The sequence below is a fragment of the Ovis aries genome, chromosome 6 (genome assembly GCF_016772045.2).
Source record: "Ovis aries strain OAR_USU_Benz2616 breed Rambouillet chromosome 6, ARS-UI_Ramb_v3.0, whole genome shotgun sequence".
Taxonomy (NCBI): Eukaryota; Metazoa; Chordata; class Mammalia; order Artiodactyla; family Bovidae; genus Ovis; species Ovis aries.
Genome location: NC_056059.1, coordinates 87,510,684 through 87,531,042, shown reverse-complemented (window position 1 = coordinate 87,531,042; position 20,359 = coordinate 87,510,684). Strand labels below are relative to the sequence as shown.

The 20,359-nt window shown below is 39.1% G+C and overlaps 1 protein-coding gene across 7 annotated transcripts in view; it reads right to left on the bottom strand.

The window, feature by feature from the left end:
• SLC4A4 (solute carrier family 4 member 4) overlaps positions 1-20,359 on the bottom strand; it is a 370,587-nt gene that overhangs the window by 20,292 nt on the left and 329,936 nt on the right. For all 7 annotated transcript variants that reach the window (XM_042251504.2, XM_060417186.1, XM_042251503.2 and 4 more), the window contains exons 17-20: positions 17,751-17,864; positions 16,021-16,182; positions 6,176-6,354; positions 4,948-5,020 (exon numbers count right to left, since the gene is read on the bottom strand). In XM_042251504.2, the coding sequence (XP_042107438.1) occupies positions 4,948-5,020; positions 6,176-6,354; positions 16,021-16,182; positions 17,751-17,864 (528 nt within the window). The remainder of the gene's footprint in view (positions 1-4,947; positions 5,021-6,175; positions 6,355-16,020; positions 16,183-17,750; positions 17,865-20,359) is intronic.

Below are 20,359 nucleotides of genomic sequence, written 5' to 3'. Positions count from 1 at the left end.
GATTCTTTACTGCTGAGCCACCAGGGAAGCCCCATAACAAAGACTGCATAGCACAGATATTTAGTTCAGGGTCTGGCTCATAATAGATATCTGATGAGTGCAGTGCTGTGCTGTGCTTAGCTGCTCAGTTGTGTCCAACTCTTTGTGACCCCATGGTCTGTAGCTTGCCAAGTACCTCTGGGGATTCTCCAGGCCGGCATACTGGAGTAGGTTGCCATGCCCTCCTCGACGAACGTAGTACTGAAATCATTATCAAGAGGGCTTTTAGCGGCAGGTCGAGAAGCCTACGAGTGCAAAGCACAGGTTTCTTTGGCTCCTCTGTGGTGGGCCTGACATGGCAGGAGTTTAGGACAGAAGAAGGGCTACAAAGGTCAGAATACAAGACTTGGTTTTATCGAAGTTTTACAATATTGCTTTTTCAACACTAACAACTGTCTTCAGGAACATGTTATTAAAACAATATCCTAACACCCTTAAGCCTTAAAAATCAACGTAAGGAAGCTGCAGACTTGCAATCTGGTCTGTAATCACTGAAATCGTGGAGCAAGCTATGATGAAAGAGTTTGTAAAAAGTCTATCTTTTTCTATACTTGAGAGAATTAGATATTGGGTCAGAGACGCTGGGGAAGATCATCTCAAGGAAAATGAAAGTGAATAGTTCTTTGAGGGCAAATGCTGTTTTTAATCTCAAAGGTGGTACACCACGTGGTTATGAGATCAGTTAGGCTTTGGACTCAGAACTGCCTGAGTTCAAATCTTGGCTCAAACAATTCAGGGAACTTTGTGACCTGGCAAGTTCCTCACAATTTTTCTTAACTATAAAGTTGATTCAGGTAGGGATAGTTAGGGAGTTTTGGATGGATATGTACACAGTCTAAATTTAAAATGGATAACCAACACGGACCTACTGTATAGCACCTGGAACTCTGCTCAATGTTATGTGGCAGCCTCGATGGGAGGAGAGTTTGGGAGAGAATGGATGCATGTCTATATGTGGCTGAGTCCCTTTTCAATGTTGCGAATCAATCACAACATTGTTTGTTAAATGGCTATTCCCCAAAACAAAATTTAAAAAAAATTTAAGATGTTAACAATATAGTAACTGGGTATTATATGGTTGGTGAAGAAATCCAATTAAAGCCTTTTTTAAGATTAAAAAAATCCTAAGTAAGTATAATTTTGGTAGGTGTTATTGGAGAACTAAATATAAAAAGTCTGTGCAGAGTCCTTAGTCCAAGTCCAAGTTGAATATATGAGAGCTATGAATACAATCATCTTTATCATCATCATTATCACTTCTCCTTGTTTCCCTGTTACTGAGCAGAGTATATAGCATATAGCAGGAGCTCAACAAATGTTTGTCAAACACAATTTAAATGCTCTCCTCCACATTCTAGATCACTGAACAAATCTGAAGGATAAATTCTGGTCACTCCTCATGTTAAAGATAAACTAATTCAAGCAAAGGCAACAGAAATAGCAGTGAACTTTTCTTGATCTTTATTGCTTTAGGCTTGCCAGAAGAATGGAAAAAGAAAGCTGCAGAAACTGCCTTTCATCTTCTTCCTGCTCTTTGGTCTCCCTGAGTCTCCCCATACAGAACCCTAGCTTAACAGTCAGTATTTCCGCTGCAGAAACACAGATCTAAACTGTCTAGCCAGCCTGGGAAGTCAGTTATTCCTGCTTCTAAGCAGTTCTGTACTGAACCAGTGGTGAGATGTGAAGCATGTACCACTGATTGCTGGCCAAGGTCAAGGGGTGTCCTCCTGAACTTAAAGCTAGTACATTATGATTCCCTGCATTGCATTCTTCTCTGTAAAAAGACAGAGTTCGGCAAAGAGATCAAAACAAAAATCATCAACTTCAAAGTAATCAATGCTCACAGTAAGTGCCTACATCGGCATGGGAATGACTACCCAGACTACTTAATGCATGGCAGAAAATATAACTAGCATCATCGGAGACCACCAAACCTGTGAGGGATCCAGGGAGTCGGGAGGAAAGGGTGGGAGGAAGTTGGGAGGAAATTTTAAAAAGTCACGTTTCTTTCTGTTTCATTCATTTAATCTGCCTTTCGAAGGCAGCTCTTTGAAGTAAAACCATTCCTTAAAGTTGTCATGTGTTTTGTTCAAACACACAGTTATATAGACACATAGTCACATTCCCTCCTCCAAGTTAGGTGCTAATACTACTTTCTAAGTGACTTCTGAGGTTAATTGTTAATCTTGACTTTTCTCAGTCATAACTTAGGTTTCAGTTAAACTACTCTCAACGTCCGTTTCTTCCTGTGTTGACTTTTCAAATGAGCTAACAAGGTTCCTGTAGTGAAATGCATGTAACTTAGCAAACTTCAGTGTTAAGAAGGGCACCTGATCTGAAACTGGCTGACCTGTTCAGATGTGGTTCCTGAAGTAAGAAATAGCCTCATTAACTGAAGTAATGAATTGCAATAGTCAGTGCTAGACTATTGAACCCTTGTTTTTAATCTACATTTCCTACAATATGTTGGAAACTACATTAACAAAACAATTTCATTTCCCAGATCTTGGGCAAAATATTGCCTGGCACAAATGATTGTTGAACTCCTTTTTTCACTTTTCACTGATTCTCATATTGACTCCTTTGTATTGACCCAAAGTTGCCAGGTGGAAATAGCCACAATTATGGATACTAGTACCCGAATGAGGGGGAGCTAGAACATGAGTACTTAAGGAAGGTCAAAGGAAAAGCAAGCTTATACTCAGTGATCCCTTATACCTATATCACTCCTTTCTCTGCACTGTAATCTGTTCCTATAGATAGTAACATGTTTTACGAATCAGGAGCAAAAAGAATCAGCATAAAATGAAGAAATAAAGTTCTTTCAGCTTTAACGTCTCTGCAGCCATATTTGGGTGAGAAAAGAGTTAGGAAGAGACCGTGCATTTCTTCCTAAAAATAGCAGTTTATACACTGTTTGTTCTCTGTGTCCCTTTGGAATCAGGCATGATTACTCAGTTGACAGATTCTCCAAGATAAAACCAATCTGCTATAACAAACAAAAAAAATTTAAACACATCTGACTTTTTTGAGTTAGGATTTTACACTGCATTCATGAAAAGAAATAATATAAAAATAAAAGAAAAAAGAGTGGGTGGGGATGAGTACAGAGGAACTGATGGGAAGATTCTGACTTATCTTTACTAGTGGCTACGTACTAAGAGATCCTATAAAAGAAACTCTGCAGCTGTGCCATGTGAGTCCACCTTCAGGGGTTCCAGGGGCAAATTCCTAGTAGAGCCTTCCACAACCTGAGGCCACAATGATCTCTCTAAGAGCTGACCTGTCCACATGAGGTTCCATTGGCCATGTGGGAAAATACTGCCATTAGACTTTACACCAGTTGATGTGCTGGGGTCTATGGGGCGACAGAGGACACACAGCACTTTAGCAGAGAATTTGATGCTATGAAACTCACAGCAAATCAAATCTACCCCACAACTTGCTCTGCACTGGCAAAGTGACAGATTTCCCTCTGTCCCCATAGAACATAAGATCTGTCCTTTCTCAAGGTCCTCTGTATGTAACCAGAAACAAATTCCCTGCAGTTACTTTCACCTCCCCACACATTACATGAGATACATATTCCTTCACGATTCCAGTCAAAATTAATTACATGAGCTAATTGGTATTGTGGAAATAAAGGGCAAAAGATGAATACTTAAGTATTTTACTGTTTATAAACTGTTTTGTGCATATTGTATGCATCAATCTAATTATTCCAAAGGTAAAGTCAGTCCTAGCTGTAAGTTGAGATCATATTTCTACTTTCCACGAACTCATCTAGTTGGCAATTGTCATATAAATGTGTGAACTTGAAAGAAATGACGTTTTGCCTTTCTCTGTACTTCTGTATTGTTTGAGTTCTTTACAAGAATGTACTGTTTCATTACTTGCATAATTAAATAAGCATTTAAAAAACCTTTTTAAAAATTAGAATTGTTTAAAAGCAAACAAAAATTTTCAGAGAAAAATTTGGAAGGATACTGCTGACAGTGGTTATTGACAGTTATTATTAGGTCTATAGGTGATATTCATGCTTTGTACTATAATGCCAAGCATAAGATACAAATTATAAATCACTGGCAAGTATTGTTTCTATAATAAAAAAGAATAAAATATTTGTGTTGCAAAAGAAAATGGGAAACTTCATGACACACACACACACACACACACACACACACACACACATATATATATATATTACACTTTTTAGTACCATCTCTACTTCTAAATAGGCTTTCATATACAGTTTATACTTATCTGTTAAAGAGACATTCACCCCATCAAACCTGCATATTGACCCTAACTTTCTAAATAATCTATCATTTTTATTCCTCAAAAGTTCATTTCTAAAGTTTTCCAGTTATAAATCAGTAGTTTCAGTCTCTCTTTGTGGATATTAGGCCTTGTGATTTGAAGAAAATAGAAACAGTCAGCAATCATTAAGAATAAGAGAACAATTACGAAATGATCATCCTGAGTCATTCATGTTATCCAGGAGTCTAATGTGGGAAGGGAGGGTATGATTTAAAGACAAGTAAATGGGAAGTGATGGGAAGAAAAGATGTACAGAGACTAGGAGAGTGAAAAATGCTGGGAGTGGAGTTCAGGTAGTAAGTGAACTATATGAAACTGCCCTAGCCATAGTCAAAAAATTCGAATAGTGGTAATTTAATATGGTTCAACCAAATTACTACAATAATAATAATAGAAGGAATGAAGGAGTGAGGAGATCAAGATAAAAGGTTTTAAAGTCTTCATTCTACCTGATCCCTGCTTCATTCAGTGTGTCATGCATGTGCTAAGAAACTCGTTGGTACTTCCTGGAGAATTCTATTCTTCACATATCCAGTTATCTGTCAGTATTCTGAGAAGAGGGACAAGGCGAGTATTTCATATATTTACCTTCAAGATGGGAGCCATAAAGACTGACAGACCAGTCAGGATAAACACAAGGGTTCCAGTGACTCTCTGTTCCCTGAAACCAAATCAAAAGATTACCAATCTACCTCTTGTTTTCATTAACATGCTCTTGTCTTTTCACCTTCAAACAAAAAGACTCTACATTGACCGGATCGATATTTCACAAAGGTGTGGATATCATATGTAATTAACACCTCAAGGACAGCTTATAGACTCAATAGAACTATAAAGTTCTCTTAAAGCTACTGCAGTGTGTGATCTGAATTCATCAAGGGAAAAAAGTAACTCTGTTAAATCCTTGGTCTTTTTAGAATCAGGGTTAAAAAATCGCTTGCTCTTGGTCAATCAGTTACTGGCCTATATGAAACCCTTTTTTTTTTTTTTTTAACAAGTTGTACCATTATATAATTACACCTTCCAAAGAGACAGTTATTACATTGCCCCACATTCTAATTAAGAACCAGCTCAGGGAATTTCCCAAATGCAATAAATCCCATCAGTCTCATTTCCAAATCAACAACAACAAAAGTAATTTTTAACAAATATGATTCCCATACAACAACCCCCTCCCCCAGCTCCCAAGAAAGAATCACCCACTGTTGTGGCGTGAGAACTGATGGCCCAGTCATGTGAACTAGTCACCCGAGCACTTAGGAGCAGAGTCTATTGCGAAAAATACACAGTAGAGTATAAAGGTCTCATAAAAGCCCTTCATGGCTACCCAGGTTGAACAGCTGGAGGTCAAGGTTTCTCAGTGCTTATGAGACAGAAAATTAAGTGGAAAATAAGAATTCCTTTCCTTTCATAGAATCTTGAAAATCATAAGCAGACTCAAGAGTTTTAGAAAGTCTCACCAGAGCTGAAAAATGAAAGGCTTTAGCCTTTAGTTATGATTGTGATATACTACACACCACAGCTCCAAAATTACCTGCATGTTGAAGAAACTGAATGACCTGTTTGAGTTTTCACTCTGTACCATTTAGCCTTTTGCTAATCAAAGGAAATGTATGTAACCTGAGAAGTGAACTCAAGAAACTGTTGAAGACTCTCCCGAGTGAAAATTTAGTCCTTTCTAGAATAGCAAGCCCAGAATAAATCATTCGTCACCAGTCCTTTCTCCTCCACATTGGCCCATCTCCTTCTGACTGATACATAGATGTGTGGAGTGGCATGGTCTATAGAGCCATTTTTTCCCCCTGATTTAACATACCTCACTCCTAGGAACTTGGGCTGTTCTCCAGGTGCAGAAGTCTCTGTCTCCATCTTCAAACTGTCGATGTGAGCGATGGAGATGACAGTAGCAGCCACATACCACGGAAGGGCCATGAAGGAGCACACCACCATGAGGATGGCCACCCAAAAGAGATCCAGGTGATATCCAGCTCCTTTCTGCAGCAAGAGGTAACACAGCCATGTGGAGAAAGCACACATACTTCTATCTAATCATATTTCCAGATGGGAGTTAAGATTACCAAAAGAAACCAATGCACTCTGCTTGGAATACGTCTCTACCGAAAGGTGAGCTCCTTGAATGAGGCTTCATCTTCCTCATGCTATCCCTCAATAATTAAATGCAAAGCTGTCACATGATATACCTCCTTGAGCTAAAGTCACAGCTTGCTTGTTTAGTGTTAATTATCCTCTCTGCATCCAATCACATAATTGGAACAATAGAAATGTACAACTACCTTGAAGAGTTACTGAGATCCTCTAATAAAGTAACTGAGACAAACTTTCTTGTGGGAGCATAAATGGTAGTGATGGTTATAGAGTAGGAGCTCAAAAAATGATGATAGTAGCAATAGTGATACTGATTGTTTTTAACATAAGCACTATAAGCTCCTTAAAAACAGATACAATGCACTCTTTGCTTGACGGTTTAGCAGTATGCTCTTCACTCAGAGAGTACTCAGCACACGTAGACTAGAGATCCGAAAGCAACCTTAAGAAAAGCAACCTTGGCACTTTATGTGGAATCTAAAAAAATGATATAACAACTTATTTACATGACAAAAATAGACTCACAGACATAGAAGACAAATTTATGGTTACCAAAGGAAAAATGGGAGTTGCGAATTAGGAGTTTGGGATTAACATAAACACAGTAATATATATAAAGTAGATAACCAACAGTGGCTGACTGTATAGCACAACCGATACTGAATCTTAAAAAGCAAAAGATTTATATGTGTATATATATATCTAAAAATATATAATATGAAAAACTGAATCACTGCTGAATACCTGAAGCTAACACAACATTGTAAATCAACTATACTTCAATTAAAAAATAAGGACAAAAAGTACATAAAAGACCATCTCTCGCCTTTCATAGTACAAGAAAATAATGGTTTAACAACCTATGAAACATTACACTTAAGGTAATTATACCCCCTTAATAAGAATAGGCTGATTTCAAACACTGCCAGAGAGTCACAATAACATTTACTGACTGGAAGAGCAGACGATGTAACAAAAGGTCTAGCTCTTTTACTCACTAAATAAATACTGTTAAATGTGTCCACGATGTTATTCTATGATTATATTTCTCTGCTCTGTTTGTGAAGAAATCAAATGCCTAACCCCCCTAAGGAGCCTGAGCAAACAGAGCAGTCCATTTTCACAGCATGGGAGCGGCAGCGGCAAAAGCCAGTGTGTGAGCAACCTGAGGGGATGGAGAGGCTGACTGTAAAAAATGAGAGTGGGCTTTACCCTAGGAACCCGGTGACTGCTATCATTCAGATCCTGTTACATTATTCCAAACACTACTCTCTTCTCACCGAAATGCCAAGATTTTACCCCTGGCTTGCACACATGGGTCTAATCATGTTCTCAGAGAACTCATCACAGGGAAGGGTAACTGACACAAGAAGGAAAAGCTTATTTTTACTTTGTCCACGTTTAGCTAAGAATGAGAGCCTCCTTGAGAGATAAACAGGATAATATATATTCATAAAGCCAGTTCATTGCAGTACAAAGCATAAGGGTTTGAACTGGGACTAGTTTAACGTAGGCGATAGGAGGGCAAGGTAGTGACTAATGAGGTGAATATACGCTACATCTGAGGTTCTCAGTCATTCCCTCTGTCAACAAACTCTGACCGCCAACTTATGAACAGACACAGGCTTAGGTGTTGGTGACATATTTGCAAATAAACCAGACAAAAATTCCTGCTCTAGTGGAGTTTCCATTCTACCGAAGGAGACACTGGTAAACAACATAAACAGGTAATCTATACAATATCTAAAACAGTGGAAAGCACGAAGGAGAACAAAAATTGGATTTGGAGGCTGAATACTGCGGGAAGCCACTGTAGGGTTTTAAAGCAAAGAATGACGACATGACTTGCTTACATTCTAAACGCCATGGCTGCTGTGTTAGGAGCAGACGGGAGAGAACAGGAAGCGTGAAGAGGCTGCTGCCATGACCCCTGCAAGCGACTGTCACGGTTAGAATCAGGGTGGCACCAGTGAACAGAGTAAAAGCTGGGTGCATTCTGGCTTTATATTGAGGTGGAACATAGAGGATCTGCAGACTCCTGCCTGCGGGTGTGTTGGCCATTCACAGTCTGGCTTCTATTCACATCAGCAGCCTCATCTCTGACCTCTGTCCTACTTGGACCTTACAGCCACTTTCAACCAATTCCTCAAATATGTCTTACTGATGCCTTTGGCGTCTTTGCCCACATAACATGCCTCCCTAGAAAAGCCTATATTTTTCCCTTGGCTCAGTCCTACTCATTCTTGAATAAGACTTAAATCAGCCTTCAGGAATTTTTTTTTTTCCTGATTGTTTTCCTTTCTCATCCCAGGGGAGATAGGTGAGTTTGGTTAGGTTAGGTCTCTTCCTTGATGGTTCCCTGTTAAATTATGCTTTCCTCTATCACGGCATTCATCATGCTGTTTTGAAATTGTAGGTGTGTTTATTTGTCTTTGATATTTGACCATAAGTAACATGAGGACCTGGACGGCATCCTGAATACCTAAGCAGAGCACAGGACGTATAGTCAATGCTCAACTGAAGTTTATTAAAAAGTGAAATGACAAGTAGAATGTGTACATTCTTTTGAGTGGCAAATATAAACTCTCAGTTAGCAATACAAAAAACTAAAACTTACTTGCTGATTGGCAGAAATGTGAACCTTCTGTGGGGATAAGGGGAAGGCGGACAACATCTGGAAATATCACATAGCTACAAGTTTTATTTAGACTAAATCACTCAAGACTATATTAGAAGTACCAACATGGTAATTGATGGGCAGAATCCCCATATCTTGTCACCATGGAAACTGTAATAACCTAAGGATGTGCACACTGACCAGATCAATGGGTCACAAGAATAGTTGTTGCAGAAAAAGTCATGGAGGTGACTACTCCCACGCTTTCTCTCTCTCTTCTTTTAAATCAAGCCAGCTTTGTAACCTTTTTTTTTAAAGAAAGAAAATTATTTATTTTGGGCTGTGCTAGGTCTTCATTGCTTTGCATGGGCTTTCTCTAGTTGCGACATGCAGGGGCTAACTCTCGAGTCACAGTACATGGGCTTCTCATTGCAGTGGCTTATCTTCTTGAGTGGCCCGGGCTCTAGAGTGTGGGCTCAGTGGCTGTGGCACATGGGCTTAGCTGCCCCTCGGCATATGGCATCTTCCCGGGATCAGGGATCACACCCATGTTTCAACAGGTAGATTCTCAACCACTGAACCACCAGGGAAGCCCCTCCATGGTTTCTTCAACTATTTCAAGTAAAACAAGTCTGAACTAGATATCCTGGAGACTAGTAAAAAGGGGCCACATAATACCAAAGACGGTGGAATGAAGACTGTAGAAAGTAGAATACAAAGGTAACTGCAAGACCACCAGAACAAATAAAAGTTCTGGGACAAAGTAATTATAGACACACAATTACCCTGCCTCTTGACATCAAAGTCTTCTTTCCCTCAACTAGGCTGAGAGTACCTGATGCTCTTAAAAGGAAGGGAGAACCATCAACTTGACCCGAAGGCCCTACCTGGTTTGTTTCCACATTGTTCTCTCTCCCAGCCCAACCCTCCTCCTTTCACTGCAGCCACAGTCTATTTGTCATTCATCCTCAGCAGGTTACCGGCTCTGTAAAGCCTGTTCCTACATAAGGAGTCCTGTGCCCTCCTGTGTTCCTCTTACTACCCAGGCTCACTCAGCTAATCCTACTGATGACGTGTGAGATCTCAGTGTAAGTGCTGCTACCTTGGAACTTCCAGTACCTCTGGACTGGATCAAACCCTCTCTTACAAACTCTTCAAGCACCCTCCCCTGTCTTTCATGCTTATCTGCAATGCTACAATGTGACTGATTAGTGAAATTACACATCTCTCCCTCAGGGACAAGAAGATCCATGAGGACAGGGACCATGTGCAAAGCTATTCTCTACTACTGAAACTCCAGCACGTGACACAGAGCCCACCACAGAGCGGACACTAGATAAATGTTCGTTGGATAAATGAATGCATGGTAATTCATCTGTTCAGAGCCACTCTGCTAGATCCTAGAAATATAATTACAGCTAATACACAGTCCTTGTCCTCAAATGGTTTATAATAGAGTAATAAGAGTTGGCGAAATCAACAGGCATACCACAGTGCTAAAGATCTATAGTAAGGGTGAGCTTGCAATACCATGAGAAGGGGAGCACCTTTATTTAACTCAGCTTAAAGTCAGGGACGGTTTACATGGGAGGTGGTATCTAAGTTGAGCCCTAAAACATAAGCCATAACCGGCTGGAAGACAAGACATAGGGAATCAGGGGGAAAACAACAGGCAAATGGGCTGCCATTTTGAGAAAATTAAGTTGAGTTGGTGCTTAGGTGGAGATGGGAAAGGTATAAAATAAGGCTAAAGAAGTTAAGAACTTGCATGTTTTGTTAAAGACTTTGGAAGTTTTAATTATAAGAGCAACGGGAAGCATTTTTGTAAAATGCCATGTGACATCTTCTTATCCCTCATCCCTAGTGCCACTGCCTTCTTCATGTTCCTGGCTTCCTTCACATTCACTCAGCAACCCTCGACCCTCAGGGAAGCTCCAGTAGCCACAGAAACTTCTGCTTTATACTTGTCTCTGACAGTTCACTCTCCTCATAGAGTAATCTCTTTAAAATCTCAGTCATTGCATGGTTCTTCCCTGCCCTAAACCCTTAATGGCTTCTTGGTTCACTTAGAATCTAACACGTAAGCACTGCAAAATTCTCCTATATCAGTGTTTCTTATATCAGTGTTCTATATGTGTTTCTTACCATAACCATTTTGCCCACCAGGAGACAGGTAGTAATGCCTGGAGATATATTTTTGGTCACAACAACTTGGGAGAAACAGTGTGACTAGCATCTAGTGAAGAGAGGCCAGAGATGCTGCTAAATACCCTACAATACACAAGATGGTCACAACCAACAAAGAATTATTCAGAAAGACAATAATGCTGAAGTTGAGACTGTTTGTTCAATGGTGATTTGGCCCCACTCCCACTGACTTTATCTTGAATCACTAATTCCCAGAGGCTCTAGTCACACTAGTTTATTATTTGTTTCCCAACACACCAAGCTCTTCCTCATCCCAGGGCCTTTGCATCTGCTCATATCTTTGCTTAGAAAACTATTTTTTAAATAAACATTCATTGGACATCTATGCTAGATCTTAGGAGATCCAACCAGTCCTTTCTGAAGGAGATCAGCCCTGGGATTTCTTTGGAAGAAATGATGCTAAAGCTGAAACTCCAGTACTCTGGCCACCTCATGCGAAGAGTTGACTCATTGGAAAAGACTCTGATGCTGGGAGGGATTGAGGGCAGGAGGAGAAGGGGACGACCAAGGATGAGATGGCTGGATGGCATCACTGACTCGATGCATGCGAGTCTGAGGGAACTCCGGGAGTTGGTGATGCACAGGGAGGCCTGGCGTGCTGCGATTCATGGGGTCGCAAAGAGTCAGACACGACTGAGCGACTGAACTGAACTGATGCTAGATCTTGTGTTAGATACAAACAATAAGACAGAACACCTCCCCTTGAAAGGTTTATAGATTATTAGTTGAAGCCAGAGGTGGAAAAAAAGAACTTATTGTTTGTGCAAGATATAAGTACAAGGTCAATTCCAACCTAGTGGTGGATATGAGTAGTGAAGAGGGGAAATCCATGAAACTCCTTCAGGGTAGAGATCATGACTGAGACACCAGTGTTCTATACATAGCAAGGACTCAGTAAGCTCACAAAAGGTTAAGCCTGTCCTCTAAAGTTTATAAAAGTCTTTATCTTCATGGATATGAATCCAAAGGATGTTCTGCTTTCTTAAACTGGAGAATATTTTAAGTGCAAGGACAGGCATTGAAACTTTCACTTCCTTTGGATACTATATGTACTTTGCCATCATAGAATACCAGTCATTCAGGAGTAAATCCACAAAAATAAAAAAACCTCTGAGAGAAAATGACAAGCCCAACAGTGTATTTGGTAGAGAGATGATAACAAAGGGATCAGGGGCGGTACATACACATGAACAGATACAGAATAAATGTTCATGCTAAAAGCCCCCCTGGGTTCAGAGAGCAAGGTGGTTTATGGGGACACTGGCAACCATGACACTGTTTTTCCCACCAAGGGAGGGGACACAGATTTGTACATAAATTATAATGTATTCTAAACTGAGATTCAAAGAGGTCTGAAAAAGACACCCAAGAGTACAGAGTGTTTAAGTGTGTCTAGTGTGAACCCACAAGATCTTCCTGCAGTGATGACATCTAAACAGGGCTTTGACTAATATCAAAATTCTCACATTCCCTATGAGAACCAGAGATGGGTTGGAAGGGTCTCGGTTATTACCTACCTTACACATTGAGTTCAACAACTCTGAGGACCATGCGGCCCCAGATAACAAAATTCCTCAGTATGTGTTTAGTATATCTACCTTATGGAAATCAGTGTGATGGGCCATAAGAGAGCTGGAAAAAGGACTCAAACATGGTCCTTGCCTTCAAACTGTTTTGGCTCAGAAAAGAAGAAAAGGAAATTATACTAAAAAAACTACTGCGCAAGATATTATGTGACCAGTGTCCAGCATGAATGTGTGTGTTCAGTTTTTCAGTAGTGTCTGACTCTCTATGGACTGACCCCATGGACTATAGCCTGCCAGGCTTCTCTGTCCATTGGATTTCCAAGACAAGAATACTGGAATGGGCTGCCATTGATTCTTTCAGGGAATTTTCCCAACCCAGGGATCAAACTTGCGTCTCCTGCATTGCAGGCAGATTCTTTACCACTGAGAAACCAGGGATGACCAATGCATAGAGTAGTACAAACATAATAAGAGCAAAAATAGGTGTAATAGAAATTATATATTGTATATGTGATTATATAAATATAATAGAAATTACATTATGAGTGAAGATTTCACTGACAAGTTTTTATAAGGATGGAGATGATTTTGATAGGTGGTAATCACTGAAGAGTGGAGAGGAAAGTTTGAATAATCAGCAGAAGAAACTGGCAGATCTGATGCCAATAATTCATCTGACCAGTACCTTTTATAGTATGCGGAATCATTTTAAATTTCAGGTGAGATTGTATCACTTAAATCCTGAGCTAGGGCAAATGGACCTTCTTCAATGGGGAAAGGTTTAGAGGAAATAAAGTGCATAAACATTTAGAACTATAAGACTGACATATAAGAACAAAGTTTTTTTTAAAAAGTTCCAGATTTTGAAATGATGCAAAGGAGATCAGTCATTAACTCATGGTCAAACCATTAGAATAGTCTAGACATGAGATTAAAGGACTGAATCTAAGGCATGAGAGAAGGAATAGAAAGGAAAAAGCTAAAACAGGGCACCTTTTGTAGTTATCCAAGAAAACACAGTCAAATTAAAGGTTTTACCATAGAGTATATCAGAGAAAATTTATTGCTACAATGATCTAAAATCTATTTCTGGATACTGATTCCAAACGATTTTCCCTCCCACGTCCTATGTTTACACTAAAATCACTTTCCTTCTGAGGAGCATCCCTTGCTTTGAGGTCTGAAGCTCAAACTCTCTTTCTGCTTCTGCCAATGACTCAGGGAAAAACCTTGAAGAAGTTATGACCTTGCTGAACCTCGTTTGCTTTTGAGTGCTCTGCAGGAATAATGTGGAACATAACTAAGCAAAATGATGGCCACAAAAAGCCAAGGGCCTTAGTGTTCCTCATCAGTACAGAGCTGATCTGCACAATGGAAAGGAGGGTCCCATTCCAAACAGAGCAATCAGCCAGCCAGGGCCACTGGACTCACAGCCAAAGCAAACACCACCCCGAACATGCTGCTTTTCACATCGCAATGCCTCCATCTCTCTCACTGTTTCAGGTTTCTTTTTCGAATCAATTTCATAGCAGTCAGATCTCTCTATCATTTTAGACAGAATTTTCAATTTTCACATTCCACGGACTCTTTCCAAACAAAATCTGAACCAAACAATATCCAGAGTGAGAAGCCTTCAATTCATGATCATGGTTCCACTGGTATCTTTAGATTTGTGTCAAAACACTGGCACTTATTCCAGAACTATTGTCATTCAAAGGAAAGATTTCAAATAAGCAATTCCAATGGTGATGAAAACATTTTTTAAATATATTCAGCTCCTATTTTAAGAGGTAAATCCTAATATGCCTTGATTTTCCAATGTTTTCTACAGGGAATAGAAGAATAAAATTTCAATATTTTATCTATCCTAAATTTGCTAAATTCAAAATTCTGCATTTTATTAGTAAGGGAACTTAATGGGCAAAAAGAATAGGCATTTACCTTCAAGGACACATACCAAATCTGACCAACTAGATCTCAAAAGTAAGAAGATGTTTCCAAATATTTTAGGAATAAAATATATTAGTCAACATCCATTTCTAGCCTTTGAAACTAAACAAAGACCGAAATGCCTCCCAGTATAGAACATCTAAAAATGCTCAGCAAAATACAGAAAATGTCTCATAGAAATCATGGTCTATCTGTCAGAAAGTAACAGAAATACTGGAAACAAAAAATAATGGCAGGAAGATAGAATAAATCTACCACATCAGTAAACCCAAGAGCTTGAGCCTGCCCTGTAACACTGGGCTAATCCTTGGGGAGCTCAGGCATGAGTTAGAATGACTGAATCCTAGGGACTGAACACCAATTCTAGGGATACATGAGGGGAAGGGTATAGATGGGAGACATCCCCTGAAATAAGACTAGGATACTCTAAACACAGTGTAGCCATTTGGTCAACTAGGAAAAAAATAAAAACACCCCCCCCCCCAGAGAAAGAGACAGTGAAGATACATACTTCTTTTTGCCTTGCCACTAGATATAATGCCATTACAAAAAATCTCTAAAGATATTCCTAACCATAAAACTACAACTGAGTTTGGGGCTGGAATTCCCATTACCTTTACAGTTTGGAAAACTTTAAGCCTAAAACACAGTGTGAAGTGATCCTAGCCTTCTGTGAATTAGTCTTACCACCACCCCCTCAAAAATATATCGATGGATATAAAGTATGAACACTATATCCATCAAGCGTCTAAGCAATCAACAATATCTTCTTTGCCACATATTGTCCTGCAACGTAACATTACCATCCCTCCATCAAACAGCAGAGTCCATCCGCACCTCCTTGAATGGAGGATGACACTGTGACTATTTTGACCAATTGACTCTGGCAAAGGTTGAAGAAAACCCACACTTTTATTTCAACAGTTTTTTAGAAAAAGCATTTGTCTTTGCCTTCATTAAGGACAGTTACCAAGTTAAAATCAGAAGGATAACAGTGGCTTAGTGGTAAACAGTTAATGTTGCCCTCTCCAGTGGTGAAGAAAACATGATTTGAAACAATCTCTTCCAGGATTAAATAAGGTCTCCCAAAAGTAGTACACTGAGGAAATGTGTCCACACAGGGTGATCTATGACGCTGTCAAGTCTTAAATAACACGCCAATTAAACCATCTTGCTTTTGAAGTAATTGGTATTTTTATGTAGAACTTACAAAGAAAGGAGAAGGCAATGATAGCTGTTGTTACGAACATTTACCTTGAGTTTGTGTTCCTTCCTGTTTACAATCACAGCTGTGATTTGCTGGTCCATGAAAATCAGGATGGTGACCAGCAAAGCAGGTATGGCAGCTGCAAGGTACACCCACCAGGGGTTTCCGCCAAACGGTGCAACAAACCAGCCTCGGTTTGGACTCGTTGGCTTGAAGAAGAGAGAAGACATTATTTGAAACAATATTAATACATACTCCATGATGAAAAATAAGTGGGGAAGACAGTTTTCTATTTGGAGAGTCAACATGTTAAAAAACAGAAACAGTTTTACTGATAGGTTAGACAAAGATTATTCACCAAAAACTTCCTAAAGGAGGTTATTTTTAAGGCAATGTTTTAAATGAAGGAAAACTAAGAATATAGGGTGATGGAAAAGAAGTAAATGTCATTTTGCATGTTCAGGATGATCAAAGTAAGACTCAGGAGGGAAGAAAGTGATTTAAGGGACAGCCGTAAGAAAAACCCAAATGTAATATTCATTAATGAGGGAGGCAAGAAACTACAAAGTCACCTTGAATTTTGTCAATAAGTTTTAGCAACTGCACTGAAGTTATGTCTACTACTGCCAAATTGAAATGGTTTCATAATTAATACATTAAAAGCTACAAATATTTAATGTTATATTAAGTATTTCTTATTTTCATATTTTCCTATTCTTTTCCAAATTTTAAATAAACTAAATAAACTAAAATAGAATCCTATCTATGAATTATTTTCTCCACATTTACTATTGAGAAATCCTCACTTCTCCTAAAGATATTTCTGTTTCACTTTGCTCATAACTCCATCACTGAACCTATATACATTTTACTACATTTACCAGGCTGTGAGGTTAGAAAGAAAGGAACTCTGTCTTGCTCTTCAATGTATTTCAAATCCCCAGCACAGGGCTTGACTTAAAGCAAACATTCAACAAATGCTGACTTAAACAACCGAATAAATGAGAACTTATCTTTGTTAATGACAGAGAAAATGCAAAAAAAAAAACTTTGTTTGCTATAACACTGATATTCCTTTCTCATTAGGTAGTGATGAAGCTAAAACTGCTGTTAGTTTAATTTCTCTTAGCAAATATATGGTTATCAGGGATGAAGAGAAAGATTAGGGGTATTCTAGAAAATAAGTGAAAGACTTAAAATGGAAAATTTAGACAGGGATATTCAAGAATGACTGAAATGTAAATTTTACCCATTAGGTCTTCACATACCATCAGGTTTATAAAGTGAATAATTCTCATAACTTCTAATAATTAAAACTCACATTATATAGAAACATGTGTGTTATAGCAAGTTGTTTGGTAGCAGGAAAACAGCACTGAATTAGTAATGTAACCTTGGATAGTTTATTTAATTTTTATAAGCTTCAATCTCAACTTCACAAAATCAGGATGATAATAGTTACATTACATCCTAGAAATATATGCATCAAGGTTACAAGTTGTTCGAAAATGTTCTGGATGTTTTAAACACTCTAAATAGATAAAACAGATTTCATAATGTATGTATTTTCAATCAAAATCAGTATAATGTGAACCTTGCATTTAGTTCTAGTCAGGCATTTAATTTCAGGGAAAAAATAGACAAAATGTATAGCAAGAGACCATTTATAACATAAAGAAATGGGTAACTATACAAAACTAACTCAGAGATAAGACAAAATAGAATAAGGGAAAGGAAACAAAATCAGGGAATGACCAAAAGACAGAAATTCACCTACCTTGAACTCACTTGGCACAATTAGTTTTGGAGTGTCCACACCTACTAGAGCATCTATTACACAAAAGATGAGAATGGACAAGATAATGGCAAAGTCACTGATGAGCTTTCTTGCCTGGGAAGAGAAAAAAGAAACAGGAACCTTTAAGCATTGGATATATGTATGTCATATATATATATATGTCTCTGTTTGAAGTGAATGAAGAATTCTGTTATTTGCTAACAGTTTCTAGTAACAGCTTCATCAACAAATTAAAGGAGGTGTCATACTGCAGGGAGATTATTATTATTATTTTAAGTTGCTTTTGCATCCCTTTCTTATTAGGCCAGAAATAATCTAACTGCACCAAGCAGGTGTGTGTGTTGTATGTGTGTGCATGTGTGTGTGTGTTTAGATAAAGGAAGGGATTCAAAGAAAATATATCTTTGAAGTACTGTACCCTCTTCCTGTATGCCACAGAAAGGAGAGCTGGATAAGGATGAAATTTCAAGACATGTTATAAAAATCTGCACAGAGACATAGAATTCTTTTTTACTGTTTGGGAGGTAGTATTGTCTAAATGCACTGGAGAATAGCAAATGAAGCAACTGACAAACAACTAATCTCAAAATATACAAGCAACTTCTGCAGCTCAACTCCAGAAAATAAACGACCCAATCAAAAAATGGGCCAAAGAACTAAATAGACATTTCTCCAAAGAAGACATACGGATGGCTAACAAACACATGAAAAGATGCTCAACATCACTCATTATTAGAGAAATGCAAATCAAAACCACAATGAGGTACCACTTCACACCAGTCAGAATGGCTGCGATCCAAAAATCTGCAAGCAATAAATGCTGGAGAGGGTGTGGAGAAAAGGGAACACTCCTACACTGTTGGTGGGAATGCAAACTAGTACAGCCACTATGGAGAACAGTGTGGAGATTCCTTAAAAATTGCAAATAGAACTACCTTATGACCCAGCAATCCCACTGCTGGGCATACACACCGAGAAACCAGAATTGAAAGAGACACATGTACCCCAATGTTCATCGCAGCACTGTTTATAATAGCCAGGACATGGAAACAACCTAGATGTCCATCAGCAGATGAATGGATAAGAAAGCTGTGGTACATATACACAATGGAGTATTACTCAGCCGTTAAAAGAATTCATTTGAATCAGTTCTGATGAGATGGATGAAACTGGAGCCGATTATACAGAGTGAAGTAAGCCAGAAAGAAAAACACCAATACAGTATACTAACACATATATATGGAATTTAGGAAGATGGCAATGACGACCCTGTATGCAAGACAGGGAAAGAGACACAGATGTGTATAACGGACTTTTGGACTCAGAGGGAGAGGGAGAGGGTGGGATGATTTGGGAGAATGACATTCTAACATGTATACTATCATGTGAATTGAATCGCCAGTCTATGTCTGACGCAGGATGCAGCATGCTTGGGGCTGGTGCATGGGGATGACCCAGAAAGATGTTATGGGGAGGGAGGTGGAGGGGGTTCATGTTTGGGAATGCATGTAAGAATTAAAGATTTTAAAATTAAAAAAATAAATAAATAAATAAATAAATGCACTGGAGAAGGAACTGGCAAATCATTCCAGTATTCTTGCCTGGAAAATCCCATGGACAGAGGACCTTGGTGGGCTATAATCCAAGAGGTAACAAAGAGCTGGACATGACTGAGTGACTAAATAACAACAATGATAAGTGCAGAGCAAGATAAATTCCACAAGGTAACCTGAAAACTCCAAGAACTTAGCAGGGAAGGAGTTACAGTTTCAGGCTAACGAATAGGACTGAAGACCTCAGAGAAACAAAAAGTGATGGAAGACAGAAATGTGATGGCTTCACTAAATTGGCCAAAGAAAGAATTTTTCACTCTAGGCTAGTGCTTAAAATTTCCTGCATGTGGAGCCTCTCTCTCTCTCCACTACTTCTTAACTGTGGTTACCATTAGCTTACAGCCTTTAAACTTCCTAAGTACCGGCCTCTGGCTAGGACAAGGGCTGGGCTTTGTGGGATGTGCATTAAACTCAAGTCTTTGCCATGGAGTGGGTGCAGAATGGCCATATCTGATTCAGCAGGGGAGCATGGGACCATTGAGTTGATTGTCAGGGCCTCTGCAGTGACTAGTGGCACTGACAACGGCCTACAAGCATTACTGGAGCACAGACAGCTGAGTTTCCCAGTACATATGTATTCACGGTAGTACACAGTTTGATCATTCAACAGAAATTTACTTAGCACATTCAGCTCTCTGTATTCACAACTTGTGCTTCCATGAAAATGAAGGACCAGCTCAACCTAATACTTTGCTTGATGCCAGGGATACAAGTGAAAAAAACAGATACAATCCGTGTCTTCATGAAGCTCACAGTCAAGTCATATTTGAGGAAGCCTGCTCCTAAACAAAATCAGGATTGATTCAGCAGTGGTCACATTATCTCAGGGTGAGCAGTCAGCTTTCTGACGCTGCTAGATGAAGAGAGATCAGTGATGGGACTTACTGGCTACACAGTTCTTAGGACAGATGGTCTTTTGAAAGAGCAGTATGACTACGGCAAGCAGGTATTCAAGAGAAACTAAAGTGGAGAATG